We start from the raw sequence: 14,135 nt of genomic DNA, 5'->3' as shown, positions 1-14,135 counted from the left end.
TGCTGATATCCATTTGTTTATTGCTGAACAATTTTTACGCGATGTTTCGTAATGAAGTCACCATCTTAACAAAACACGGGATTTACACTCTTTCCAGTTGGATTTTCGACACGCTGAAAATACAACAGGACACTCTGATAGTGCGGCTATTTGGAAATTAAAACCCTTGCCAATATTTCAAATGGAGAAATTTCGACAGGGCCCCATGTGCGGCATACTGCCAGGCAGAGGGAGAAAGAGAGAGAGGAGCGCTGTAGGTTCATCTGGAGGTCAGCCACAGCACCAAGATAAATCTGCATCCTCTCAGAGCCACCAGCAGAGCTCGCTTTAGGCCAAGTTCACTGTCACCCTGCTGTATGAAGAGAGGGAAACCACTCACACATCCACGGTACCGCGCGCACACGCGCCTTCACGTTAATGACACGTTTGCTTGGCGTTGCCTATAAGCATAATGCGTATAAATGAATTTACCGAGGGACACAGAGCCCGTGGTAACATCCTTACACTGGAGGAAAGGAGTGTGTGAAGAGAGAGGGGGAGTCTAACTTTAAGTGTTGCCTCCAACAAAGACTTTTGGCTGCTTTGGTTGCTCTATAACGCTAATGAATGATTTGCATATTTTACGGCCCTATTAGTCTTGAGTGGGAGCCTATTGGATTTATCTTTTCACTCCCTCTTTGGAAACATCATAAAGCCACAATTGCATTTCAGGTCTTGTGCTGGCATCTTCTCTAATTATGAAATTTGCGAAAATGATCATCGCGATGGCAAGAGATATACACATTGTTCAAATCAATTTTTCGTTTCGAGAGGGGCAGATATCTCACTGGGCTGGGACAGATGAGAGCGAGATAGCTGCAGAAGAGGAGGAAAAATTGGGGTCAAAAGTTTACGCGCTGAACAAGTCTCCGTCATCTGTTCACTCGGAGCTTGATGCCAGCCTTATAATAGCGATCTTGACTCTCCACACAAAAGACAGAATAGCTTTGAATTACATATGTTGCACGGTGCACTCCAGGTGAACCCTGAAAGCGCGGTGACCTCGCGTTTGGGACCGGGGGAGGGGACCCCCCACCCGTCCCCTGCAACAAGATTGAGTAGCTGGCGTTTTATTAGGGCGGTTGATTGGTGAATTTCCTTTGAATAAATTGCATTTGATATGTTTAGGGACGAGGGCAAAATTTGCATTTTGAGGATTGATACTCTCGACCCGGTCACAGGGTAATGGGAAGGCCCACAGCCCCCAAATTGAGCCCCCGGACCCCTTAAAAAACATTTAGCCCCTCTCTTCCTGATCCGCTGAATAGAAGCCTTTTAAGAAAACAGAAATGTCACAGATGTTTTTTTGACTCAGAGATGGAAAGCTTTAAAATTTTTTCTTTTTGTTGCAATATATATAAAAAAGATGTAGTTTATTTTATCCTTATTTTTTTTTACTGGGCCTATTTAACCGCTTTGGAAGAAGAACGCAGCCACTTCATAAAGCACTTTGGTTGTAGATGTGAAGGCCCAGTGAAAAAAAGAAGTAAATAAACATGGCTGATAAACTCGAACTGGCGGGAAAACAAAATTATTTTATGGATATAATGCTGAAAAAGCTTAAAAATGAGTCTCGGCTAAGGCGCACAACTTCTTACACGTAGTCGGCAACGCAACACACAAAAACATTTGCATTTTCAGTTTAAATCAGAATAAAAAAATATAGAATATGAGATCCATTTGATTAAAAATGACCAATAAAACAGTGCCACTTTCGATTTTATCAACTTTTTGTTGCCATCTTAACGTTAAAGCCAGAGAAAATAAACACTTCAATGTAGAATCTTGCAAAATCTTATTTTATTCTTAGTAATATAACAGTTATAGACGCACAACACACAGCGTGCGGCACAAATAGATGTTTTGTACTATCAAAAGTGTTAAAATGTCTCAACAACGTTCAACTAAATTTAAAGAAGGTGAGTCGTTTGTTCAGAACAACTTTGTTCATTGGATTTAAAAGTAAGCTCACAGATCAATAGAGAATTGAACCCACCCGAAAGGCTGCAAGTGCGTTCATCCAAAGCCACAGCGCTGAGGGTTATTATTTCATACACACTTTTTAAAATTAAGCTAGATAATTTAACAGAAAGCATCATTTCACATGCTTTCAATTGATTTAATTCAAACGTTGGTGGCCCGATTGTTAACTCACCTTAAAGTGCACAATCCGACTCATTCAACTTTTTAATCTATCTGTGATTTACCTCAGTGAGACGCTCTAGTTTTTGCGTTTTGGAGACATCAGTTTTATCATTCTTGTTTGAAATATTCAGCTCAGTACTTTCAATTATAACAGCTTCTGTACTTAGAGGAATAGGGAAGTTATCCATGCACTTTCCAAAGAATGTAACTGCTTTTGTTCGCCTCTTTCAATTTGTTTGAAGGCTTGAAGGTCACTACGTTAGTGGTCTAATCAAAGTTTGCAGCTGTGAGTACTCTCAGTTATTGTGAACGCTCGCTCTGTTGCCAGTCTTTTCTGTAAAGTGCTGGAAAGGACCACCACACGTGACACATTGTATAAAAAAGATTTTATTATGAGCGTTTACCAATATCAAAATATTTCCATAAAGGCATGAAAGGTGTTTTCTGGCCCGAATCCTTGGCACATCTTGAATGCAGAGAGGATTTTTTTATACCCCGCCGCCAGAGCTCCGTATAGACGAGAGACCTTGTGGGAGCCATCTGCAATCTGTCACCATCGTCACAGCACTTCTCTGATAATCTAAATTTACAGTAAACTGTCAGCATGATGTATATTGGTTAAATAGACCTTCACCTCGCAGTATATGCACTGAAAGGGAACACCGTGATCTGGCTGTTAGATTATTTAGTCCTAAAATAAAATCTCCAACACAGAGCTGTAACCGTTTTTATTCACATTAAGAGCAAAATGGGTGTTTAAATTTTGTGGAAAATTACTTAGATAGTGTAACATAGTTTCCAAATGCTGCCTTTTACTCCAATGGTCAATTGGATGATTATTATCCTATTATATTTTGCTGCATTGTTGGAGAGTTTTCCAGATGCTTTATTGCACTCAGACATACAACCGCACCTTGCAGGCCTGTGCACCAGATAACGGAGGTATTACCTGGACTGTTATCTAAAATACTTCTCTGCAGCACTGAATCGGATTCTTGAATCATGATAATATGTTTAATGAAGTTATTCACAGCTGAGACATTAAAGAAAAAAAAAGTAGCAACAAGTAGAATGACCTGCAAAAATGGAGTAAGTGGATAATAGCCGAGCTGATCTGGCCTATATTTATACAGCACCTATATATAATAGAATGGCAGCAGACTGTAAATTTAGATATGATGTGAAGTCGTCTTACCGCTGACATTATGTTGACATATTGCCTCTCAGGTGGTCTCTCGGCCATACGGATACAGTGGATATATGGCGGAAAGCACATCAGCTGCCATTTACAATGAGTTAGGTGCGAGAGAGCCTGTAAGATACACAAGATAGCAGCAGCTCTGCCTTACAGCAACAGTGTGCTCACATGAAAAAACATAGCAGGGTTTTGAAGAGCAAAAAGTGAGGCCTGCCTTTGGTTGCTGTGGGAAAAAAGTCACCTGTTTTAAGCCGACTGCATCCAAAAATGGAGCTCAGAAAAAAAATCTCATATCAAATGTATGAGGCCATGTGCAGCAGATCTCTGTAGCTGCACTATCCCCTATTCCACATATTCTAAATCATACCTCGGCGTGTGATTTTCTCGATAGTTTGAAGTCTTTTGCACATTTTTAAAATCCTTCGGGGACCATGCTGGGTGCTGACCCACGCTAAGTGCTCCCCCAACTCCCCAGAGCTGAACAGACCCCTGCAAAACTGAAGTCCAAGTCCGGGGTGAACCCCAGGTCACCGCGTCTAACAGATATGAAAATGTCGCCTCTTTGGAAAGAGGGGGCACGCCTTGTTGTTTAACAAAGACTGTCAATGGGCAAGATTAATCAGAAACAAAATGGAAACGGTGTCACTTTGGGGTCAGGCAGAAGTTATCTCTGTTTAGAAGGAGCGAATAGAATAGGAGGGGACCAGAAAAAAAGAAAGGAAAAAAAGCATTGAAAAGAAAGCTTTCAATATTTCCGAAGTTTGGCCTCTTGTTTCTCTGTGCAGAGGCCTTGTTGACGTGGACAGTGTGGATGAGCTTTGTGAAGAGCTGCTGCATCTTCATGGGACACAGATACAGTGTGGCACCTCGGACATGGAGAGGAAACAGGACCTGGACGTGATGGCTGATGGCGGGGAGCACGGTCAGAGACTTTTATATTTTCTAGAAACATGCCATTTAAAAAAAACAAACAAAAAAAACAAAAAACCATTTGTAATAATATTTAATTATACAGGAGTCTGACAAAGTATGATCATAAATTTGTGGATTTTTCCCCTCCTGTAATAATATTAAATGTTGCTTGTTTTATTATTATAAATCAATGTACAGTGGAATATTTCCCCTTTCATTTAAACTTTTAGTACTCCTCTATTCAAAGCATATTTTCATAGTTACAACACATGACAACTTGTTATCTTAGCCTTACAGTAAAGTGTTGCTGCAGGAGGTACAGTGCACGCTCTCAGCATATTAAAATATTGCAGAATTGTATTGAAATGTTGGAAAATTGTCTGTGGAAAAGCTTTTTTTTATACATTTCCAAATTCCATCAGAATTGGAAAATTGCACTGGATGTGAGATTATGTGTGTGCAGAGCAAATCTGGCATGTCTTACTGTAAGAGGTCTATGCTGGTCAAAGAAAAAAAATCCCATGCTTTGGTTTGGCATGGGGCTATAATGAAAGGTACAACATGTACTGCAAGTGGCTGTGCAGTGTTTGGGTGTTGCTTTTCAGTGGCAGTTAACACGGGAGAGCTGATAATACGTGATGGCCGTGCGATCAGTGCCGGATAACTTTCATGTGGTGCATACACAGAGCAAAAATAAAAAAAGCTTAAATTATTGCTTTGTCTTTGCAGATTGCAGAAAACAAACGTTTTCACATTTGTGCTCGTGAAATGAAGAAAAAGTGGCCTTGTGCATGCACGCAGGTGTGCAGCGTGAGATATGGGTGTTTTCTGTTGTTTATATATATGAGTGTGTGTGTGTGTGAGTGTCATAAGCGAGTATTCACCAGGTTTTACTGATGCACAAGTCATATGCTTTATATGCAGGCTTGTGTGTCCGCAGAGCAGCGGCTCGTCAGTGCATGCAGGAAGCTTGTCTTTTTCGATCATTTGAATAGGCTGATATGCAACATTACAATTTGCCCCCTTGTGCTGGCGTGGTTTCTTTTTATTTCTCTTTTCGTCTCTTTATCAGGATTCAACATGTTGCAAACTGAAACATCCGATATTCTCTCCTCTGTTAGTAACAGCCTTTTGTTTGTGATAACCTTTATAATGTCAGGGCTTGAATTTCACGTCCACTTTCTGTTTCAGAGGAGGAGGATTTTTTCACATGCAGACAAGCCTCACCCACATAAGTTTGGCCCCGTGCAGTAAACAACTTAGGTGATTGGTTTTGCTTTATATACTGTGATTTAATAAGGAAAACATCAACGTAAGCCAGTCCGAGCAGTGTTGGTGGTACCAATGCCATGCTTTCCATTGGTTCCTGTTTACATGATGCCCACAGGACACGCGGTGATTGGTGGCGCTTCACACGTGACCAGGCAACTTTGTACATTTGACAGGGAGTAGGAGGGTTTTGTGGAGATCAGAAAAACGACAGCGCGATAAAAATTAGTATTGTTGCACTTCACAAATTAATGACCATGAGTTCCTACTTGATAAACTCCAACTATATCGAGCCTTCCTTTCCTCCATGCGACGAATATCAGCAGAGCGGATACATCCCCAACCCTGGTGATTACTACGAGCGGCCAAAAGATACGGGTTTTCCCCATCACGACGAGCCATCCTATCCGAGGTCAAACTACACAGAATCGGGCTACGATTACGGTAACGTCCCCGCCACTGGACTCGATGATTTCGGCGACGGGCACCACGCACAGCCGCAACCGGTTCCACAGAGCCACGGTCCTCGCCTCACCGTGGCCCCAGACGGTGGCGCAGGGGCAAATGCCAGCAAAGACTGCAGCCTCGCCAGTGAGGTATATCCCGGCGTAGCGAAGGGCAAGGAGCCGGTGGTCTATCCTTGGATGAAAAAGGTCCACGTTAGCAACGGTGAGTTATCGTCACGGTTAAATAGCAGAACCACTGAGAAACAACCACTGGAACACACGCAAGCCTATTGAGGCAGCACTAGTAGCAGCCCTTACAACAGCAATTTACGACTATCGAGCAGCAGGGTCGGTAATTAAGGACCCTCGTAAATTTTATTGCCTGTGTTCGTCTGTCGGGGCCATGTGCCTTTGTTGCTTTTTAACCCAAACTACCTCCACCACTGGAGCCGAGCCAAACTGTAATATCCAACCCCGCTGTTTTGTTAATCATTTCTAAGCTTGATATGTCCCTGGATGCGAGTGCTTGTACACTCCGCATCTCCACATTAAGGTCATGTCCATAAACTGATTCAAGGCAGAGAGTAAAACAAACACAGCGGCTGTGATTTCCCACCAAACCCAGAAATGTTATGCTTTTTTTAACCGTGTAATGTGTCCAGTGGAGGGACTATAGGTTTGGAATAAACGCTATCAGCCTGCGTGTAACACCTGCTTGCTTGCCTGTGTATGGCTTTTTTCCCCCCTCCAGTCAATCCCAATTACAATGGAGGAGTGCCCAAGAGGTCCCGCACTGCCTACACCCGCCAGCAGGCTCTGGAGCTGGAGAAGGAGTTCCACTTCAACCGGTACCTGACCCGGCGCAGGCGGGTGGAGATTGCGCACACCATGTGTCTGTCCGAGCGCCAGGTCAAGATCTGGTTTCAGAACCGGAGGATGAAGTGGAAGAAGGAGCACAAGCTTCCCAACACCAAGATCCGCTCCTCGAGCTCGGCCTCGTCCTCAGCCACGGGGGCCCAGCAGCAGCAGATCAAAACAGGCCAGCAGCTTGTCCCCACGCCGTGCACCGCAGGTCTATAGTGATTGAATGAACCCCATCCCACAAAAGAACCCAATCCAGACTGAGATGGCAAATATCACAAGTGGAATTTGATGGACCGATTCTCAGTATTTTACACACATGGTGTTATCTCTTTCACCTTGCCTCTGCCATTGGGCCCCTGTCACGTCCTATACCCTCTCCCTGTCCGGTCGTCCTCGCCCTCTTCATATAAGCTTGAAATTCACCTTTAATTGCCACGGTGGCAACTGAAGTGTTTATATATTTGTTTATTATTATTAAAGAAGGATAACGCACATTCAGACGTAGGACTTGGATCAAAATGTATCATTACAGTTAAAACTGAGTGAGGTAAAAGTAAGTTTGAACTCATTTTTCTATGTTCTCTTTGGGTATTTTTTTTTTTCCTTTTTTTATTGCTCATGGAAAGCTCTAATATACTTGAAAGATATTTAGCGAGACTCTAGATGCCTGTTAGAAAACCAGACGGCAGTTTTAGAGGAATGGCATCAGTAAGAGTAACAGTGTAGTTTGTGCGTTTGAGTGGGTTGGTTTACTGTTGAATGTAGTCCAGGTGACTTTCACATTTTAATGTACATAGGCAAATCATAATGAAGGCACAATAAGAGAAGCATTTCGTCATGTAGAATTATGTTCGTTGGTGTTGTAAGGTCTAGGTTTATTTGTGCTAGTCCGTCCCATGTTGTGCTGTGTTCTAAACTGTGAATATTTGTATGTGTTGTCTCAGTAATGACCGTTGTAATGTAGGCTAGTGTAGGCTCAGTCTGTCCCTGTGAAATAAATATGTACTTCACTTATAAGGCTGACTTGGCTTTGGATATTTTGTCACTGCAAACACTGATTTGATTTGAGCGCAACATGTATTTTTAAAGCCGCGCGTATTAACGTGCCAAATGAATTTATAGGTGCCTCGTTTTTAAAAATTATTTTCATAATTTGTGGATTTTATTTTCATCCTGAAACATTTTATTTTTATGATGCTTGTTTTCACCTCAGTACATGGAAACAGATTTATTTCAGAACTTCTATTTTATGCTTTTAAATCAGTAATTCAGTGTTTGGAGATGCGTGCGTAAAAGTGTGATAGTGTGTCCGAGCACTGGATAATTTAATGCGCCACACCTTCATAATTCTTTTTAATGTGTCTCTTATGTATTTTTTACTTTATTGAAATAGACCAAAAATAATTTGCTATATTTGATAGTATTTGCAGACATGATTCATTTTCTAATCCGTGCGTAAAGTTGCGGAGTTTCTCTTAAAGTAAGACTTGCACAGAGGGAAACAGTTCTAACATTTTCAGGTGTTTAAGGTGTGTAACCTGTTCAGAATGAAGTATGTCTTACAAAACGTATCCCCATCTGCAGCACATTGCGTAAAAAAGAGATGATGTGTCTGACTAAATTATGTCTTTTAAATGCTCAACTGGCTGAGATTCTAATCCGTAAAATGTGCATGAATGTCATGCACATTTTCGTGGATAAAGATAAGATGTGGCTGGAATTTAGCAGGCAGATATCAGCTGCTGCAGTGTTGCAGGCTTTGCTACTGACACGGGAATCAAACCAACCCCAAATTGTTAAATGTATCCGGCCACGCATATTGTTCTCACTTGCCATTTTAAGGAGATCTCAGCCAACCTCAGTGCACCAGAGTGTGAGTGTTGGTCATTACCTGCTACATCCAAACAATAGAGAGTTCAACCAGGGGACACAGCCGGCTCTGGCCAATCACCGGCTCAGAGCACTTCTTCTGACCCCTGACCTTTCGACACACACAATGTTCAGACCATACATCAGCGCCGAGACCTCCGCGAGCTTTTTCTTCTCATTTAAGATTTACCCAGAGACAGCGCGGAAACAAAAATGGCGTTTAGGTGTGAATCTGTGCCATGAATTTTCCCAAAATTATTCTTAGGGACAGCTCCTCTGCAATAAATCACAGAAACACCCCGTCAGTTCGCGCAGAAAGGGCAGATATGAGCTGAAACATGCAGGCATTGTTCATGTAATTTAGTATGATTTTCAACATGTTTTGGCACTTATGGTTTCTGCTCAGTATATATGCCAATAATAGCTTAATGGATGTGTGTGCAATGCATTTAATACTAAATCAGATAAAAGTGACATTCACCAAAATTCCCACAGTAAAATCCCTCAGAGTGACAGACACACAGCCACAGTGTTTTATTCTTGTTGGTATGTCTTACACTTTTTTTGTCTGCATAAGAAAAACGATCCTGCAGAAATGCTTAAATCCTCTTCTCATATATGTGCAGCACTTGCTGCAGACATGGGAGCTGTGCAGAAGATGGCGTTGAGTCTGATTGGCACCAATTTTGCGCAGACTCCAAGAAGTCCAACTAGTTCAATTACAAGATTTGAAGTCATTTGATTCGCGAATAGAGGTCACTTCCAATGTACTGAAATTTTAATTCGCCCTGTTCACGTGACTTGTTGAATAATGAATGCCCCGGGGGTCAGAAATAGATCTGAAAATCTGCCTTATTTTCATTTGAAGTGATCCTCTGCAGGGTGCGAGTCAGATCTCTTCTCCCTTGACAGAACTCTCTGTCCGCTGGACACAGACCGTCATGACTTGTGAGTAGATCTGGCTGATTTTTCTCTTAAATTTTGTGGAGATCTTAAAAAAAAACATGTGTCTAGAATATCCCGGAAGTGGAGTTTCATGCTCTTCTGGCGCATACAAATGTATATTATAATATGGTCTGTTTATTTCCTGCTATACATTGCTGTAGACTTTCTAAGCTTGCGAATTTCACTGTCAATATTTGCTTATTTTTAAACTCAGATAATCATATTTCTCAGTCTGATTAACATTTTAACTGAATTAAAAATAAATCTATCAGATGTATATTGTGCTTAAACGTTATGTATAAAACAAAGTTGAACCTTGAGTAATTGTGGACCTCTCAGTACATATGATATCAGAGGGCAGGTCTAATTTTCCATACATTTAAAAAAAAATCTTCAAACCATGACAAATGAGGATGATAAAATTCCACTTGCATTTTGCCAATAAATGCTTCATGAGAGTAAATACAATTGCCAGTTTGCTAAAAATAAAGTGATGCAACACATGTGGCTGCAGAGGTTTAAGAAACTGAAATCCTGGTGCGTCTGAAACTGTGTGTTTGAAGTCATACAGTCACTTAAATTTAACATGAATAAAAACGAAAAGAAGCAACAGTCTGCCTTTGTTTGCAAAGTTTACCTGAAAAATACTGCATTCCTTCAAAGATGGGCAACAATTAGTTGCTGTTTGTGTGGATTTGTTATTAATTGTAATAATTAAATTTAATACTTTTCACTGTTCATTTTGCAAATCAGTGTATTTAAACAACAGTAACAATGAAGAGGGCTTATCTGTTGCTTGAGAGACCCTTTCAGTGAGAGTTAACACAATTGTCAGTTTAAACACAGGTTAAACATTAACAAAGTCCTGAGGGGATGTGACAATGAGTACAATAATAATATATATTATAATTAATGGACTATTTTGCACTTACCTCCAAAATGTAACTGACAACTATTCAACAAAAGCCTATTATATATATATATATATATATATATATATATATATATATATATATATGATGTACATTTTCAGTCATAAAAAAGAGCCAGTGAGTTCAACATGAAATTTCAGATAGCTTTATTACAAGCACCTTTACGCAAACAATTACGCTGTCCTGGTCCGTCTGCATCCATGAGAGATGTCTCCAAGTCGGCTTAAGGCGTTGAATTTCGCATTAGCCTTGATGTTGGCCGATGTAAACCTCGCAGAAAGAGTTATCTTCGGCTGAGTGTATCGGTAACCCAAGCCTGGCTGTTAAGAGCTCCGGGTGTCAACATTGTGGGAAGATATGGACCGCCGTCTGGCTAACATCCAGAGGTCTGCGCCTCTAACTCCTCTCTGCTGACAGTGATAAGAAGCCTTGATTTGTGTTAAACATTTGTTTTATGCGAAAACATTTCAGATTTTAAACATAATCAATCAACTACTACTTTTGAGCAATGGGCAAGTCTGGAAAAAAGTGAAACAAAAAGTGAAAGAAAAGTAGGCTACCATCACAGGGCCTTTGGTTTCAATCTTCTCCTTGTTTTTGAACCCCAAATAACTTCTCACTCGACTCTCTATGCCTCTGCCCGGGTCAGGAAAAAGTTCAGGTGCGGTGGCGAAAGGCAACGTGGGATTAGCTTCCAGTGCACGGTCATGTCCAGCCATGTACTGGTGACAGCTCCACATCTGAAATATTGAGAACAAAAAACATGACAAAATAACACAATACAGACTAAAACATTTTGTTTAAGCATCGAAAAATAATCTTCTTTTCAGTCATGCGCCCAAAACCTGTGCGTAAAACTTAATCTGTTTAACCCTGATCATTAATATTCCTCCTCCTCTCTTCAGTTTTAGAAGTGTTGAAGGTGAATTAATAAGAGCTGGTCTGCTTCCGTCCCTGTCTTTAAAACTTTACCGCTCAAGTTGTAGTTTGAGAAGACAAAGGCTGGTGTGGGAGTGGGTTGCTGTCTATGTCCGCCCCGAATGATTAATAGTTGTGGTGGGATTTTTCCACGCCCGCTGCTCGGTGTTGACGAAAAACAAGCGCCAAACGCTGCCGAGAGAAGAGAAGCTCTTCCGGGCTTGGGCTTTTGGCGATACGTGGAGTGTCAGAAGCTAGATATCAACCATGACATGCGAGCCACGCTCTGTATATAGCAACTGGTTTATATGATGATGCTTTTGGCGAACTACAACAGGATTATGGCTAAGTCGGCACTTTTGCCGCCGTTCATCCCCACCCCCATTCTAAAACTCTGCCTTTGCACAAACCTGTAATTTCTAACATCACTCAGCTGCTCATAGGAAACGCGTAAGCGCATTTAGGTCGAATGGGGGTCCATGTACTGATCAGCGGGGTCGAGCAGCCACTCTTTGGTTACCTCACCTCCACTTTCCGCTCACTGCTGACTGACAAGCACCCCTCACGACCACCGGGACGCACACCCTTCTCATGTAGGACAGGTAAATTGTGACTTTTTCCCTCACATTTGGCCAACAGCATGCAGGCTTTTGCTGATTGAAGACCAAATGCTGATTAAGTGGTACTACACCCAAGCTGTGGGACTGTGGACGGGGGGGCGATATTGAGTAAAGCTCTCCACAGCCCTGACTGTGTTGTAAAGAGAAAGGAGAAGCTGGAGTGATGAGTAATCATTATGCCACTCTTAAATGGTATTTGGTAGGTGAAGCTCTCTCCATCTCACATAGTGCGAATTATCACGCTGCAGTGACAAACATTCTGGTTTTTAGCCCGGCTCTGAGCTGTGGCTGCACTTGAAACTCAGCATAATGCAGGCAGTATTAGCTCTTTCAGCCGCTAACAGGCACCAAATATATGGCACTTTAAAACTGACAGAACAGTCTTTCCCTCTGAATGGGCGACACGTGGAAAAGCTGCTTCTCTGCGAGAGACTTGCTCCTCTGCCAGATACATTGCAGTGTCACATACCCCTCTTTTTTCTCCCTCCAAACTGATCCGTTTCTCCTCAGGGGCAATGACTGCCTCCATTAATGATTCACGGGCTCAAATAAAAGGGATTTAAGTTGACGTTGCGTCACGTGAGCGGGGGCGCATAATACTGCGCGATGTTATGGCACGGGGAAGAAAACCGGAGCCCCGGTCTGGCCATATGATGCTGATTATATGCGGGTTACCCCCACTTTCCGTGAGGGGAGTCCGGGCTTTGTAGTTTGTTTATCGAGGGGAGAAAAAGAAAAGAGAGGCGCACTGAAAGAGAGAGGATCCCTGGTTTGTGGATGTATTATACCGCTGTCACGGACGGATGTGTTTTTCCACGCGGACAGAGTCAGAGCCCGAGCTTTGGGAGGATGGATTTTATTTTGAGGTATTTCCGCCGATTGTTCATTACTGTCGTGAGTTATTGCTGCGCGAGGCAGAGGTCAGTTAAATAGGGGTCCAGGGTTTCTGCAGGGCGAGAAAGTAGACAGGTACCAATAAGCTATCGATATTCATCTGTTAATATCTGAGATTTATCACAGCCAATCAAGCGAAACATAAATAGGCCTTCAGAATTTACATACAACATACACAAGCAACGATTTAAGGATTTGTCTGTGCCACTGTGTCTCAGGCTTTGTTCCATTTTATGCTTCTCAGGCTAAACACTATCAAAGCCATTACTAGTTTCTGTGTAAACTTAGAATATAGCAGCAAGGAATGATATATTTCTGTCATATTCCCGTTTTTAATAGCACGAGCAGCCATTTGGATAAATAGGCCTGTATAAGCTTTTGTAAATAAAGCGGCCATTTAAATACTGGCTTCCAAGAAAAAACCCAAACAGAGCGCGCGGCCGCTCCAAGGTGTAACCGGTCCTATAAAACAAAACATCTCGTGTCTTTACGTGGGTTTTTTTGTGTGTAAATGATACATCAAGATGAGCTCCATTAAAAAAAAGTCGAGGAAAGCGGTGGGGTTGTGTCGCTCCGCAAGGGAAACGAGGATATAATGGAAGACGGAGTGCCATCCAGGACCGCGCGGCCGCGCTGAGGTCACGGTGCTCCTGCTTGATTTATGGGCGCGGGGACTTGGGGAAGATGGTGCGCGAGAGCTAATGACTATTCGATCCGTTTGTGGAGAAAATGCTTACCAGCCAGCAGGGAAACAACAAACACGTTATTTGCATTGGCCCATTTTTATGTTATTAGTGATATTAGGCTGATAGGCAGGAATATTTGCTTGTGATATTTGTGTCTGAGGAGGATTTTTGTTCATTGGCTTTTATTTATGCAGTTTGTTTATTAGTTTTTATAGTCTTGTGTTTCATGAGAATTAATATTTTGGTTAATATTGTGGTGCAAAATGCTGAAATGAATTCAGATTTCATGCTTCCTCGAAGCTGTAAAGACATTTATACTTTAAGACAAAGACTTGGAGCCTGCTGTTAAATCTAAACATTGACCTAAATATTATCTTGAAAATTAATGTATCGAATTT

At 41.9% G+C, this 14,135-nt stretch overlaps 2 protein-coding genes and 1 long non-coding RNA gene across 7 annotated transcripts in view; 2 read left to right on the top strand and 1 right to left on the bottom strand.

The window, feature by feature from the left end:
• The window catches only part of hoxa3a (homeobox A3a), an 82,131-nt gene that overhangs the window by 58,756 nt on the left and 9,240 nt on the right, over nucleotides 1-14,135 (top strand). Inside the window, exon 2 of one of the 5 annotated variants that reach the window (XM_033637838.2) lies at nucleotides 4,168-4,304. The exons of 2 other annotated variants lie outside the window; for them this stretch is intronic. The gene's annotated coding sequence lies outside the window, so the exon portion shown is untranslated. Of the gene's footprint in view, nucleotides 1-4,167; nucleotides 4,305-8,144; nucleotides 9,691-12,048; nucleotides 13,024-14,135 lie in introns of those variants that run through there. 2 more of the 5 variants (XM_033637842.2, XM_033637839.2) reach the window with 2 other exon arrangements.
• On the top strand, nucleotides 4,347-7,890 carry hoxa4a (homeobox A4a). Its single transcript, XM_033637857.2, has 2 exons — nucleotides 4,347-6,232; nucleotides 6,761-7,890. The coding sequence occupies exons 1-2, from the start codon at nucleotides 5,815-5,817 to the stop codon at nucleotides 7,087-7,089; spliced, it is 747 nt and encodes a 248-aa protein (XP_033493748.1). The 5' UTR covers nucleotides 4,347-5,814; the 3' UTR covers nucleotides 7,090-7,890.
• LOC144467448 (uncharacterized) lies at nucleotides 10,749-11,762 on the bottom strand. The gene is made up of 3 exons (XR_013493647.1): nucleotides 11,592-11,762; nucleotides 11,180-11,359; nucleotides 10,749-11,026 (listed from the first exon to the last, which is right to left on the bottom strand). It is a non-coding gene; the product is annotated as an uncharacterized LOC144467448 (long non-coding RNA).

Source organism: Epinephelus lanceolatus, chromosome 16, assembly GCF_041903045.1.
Source record: "Epinephelus lanceolatus isolate andai-2023 chromosome 16, ASM4190304v1, whole genome shotgun sequence".
NCBI classification, from domain to species: Eukaryota; Metazoa; Chordata; class Actinopteri; order Perciformes; family Serranidae; genus Epinephelus; species Epinephelus lanceolatus.
The sequence above is the reverse complement of the archived record's forward strand: the minus strand, read 5'-3'. Positions and strand labels throughout refer to the sequence as shown.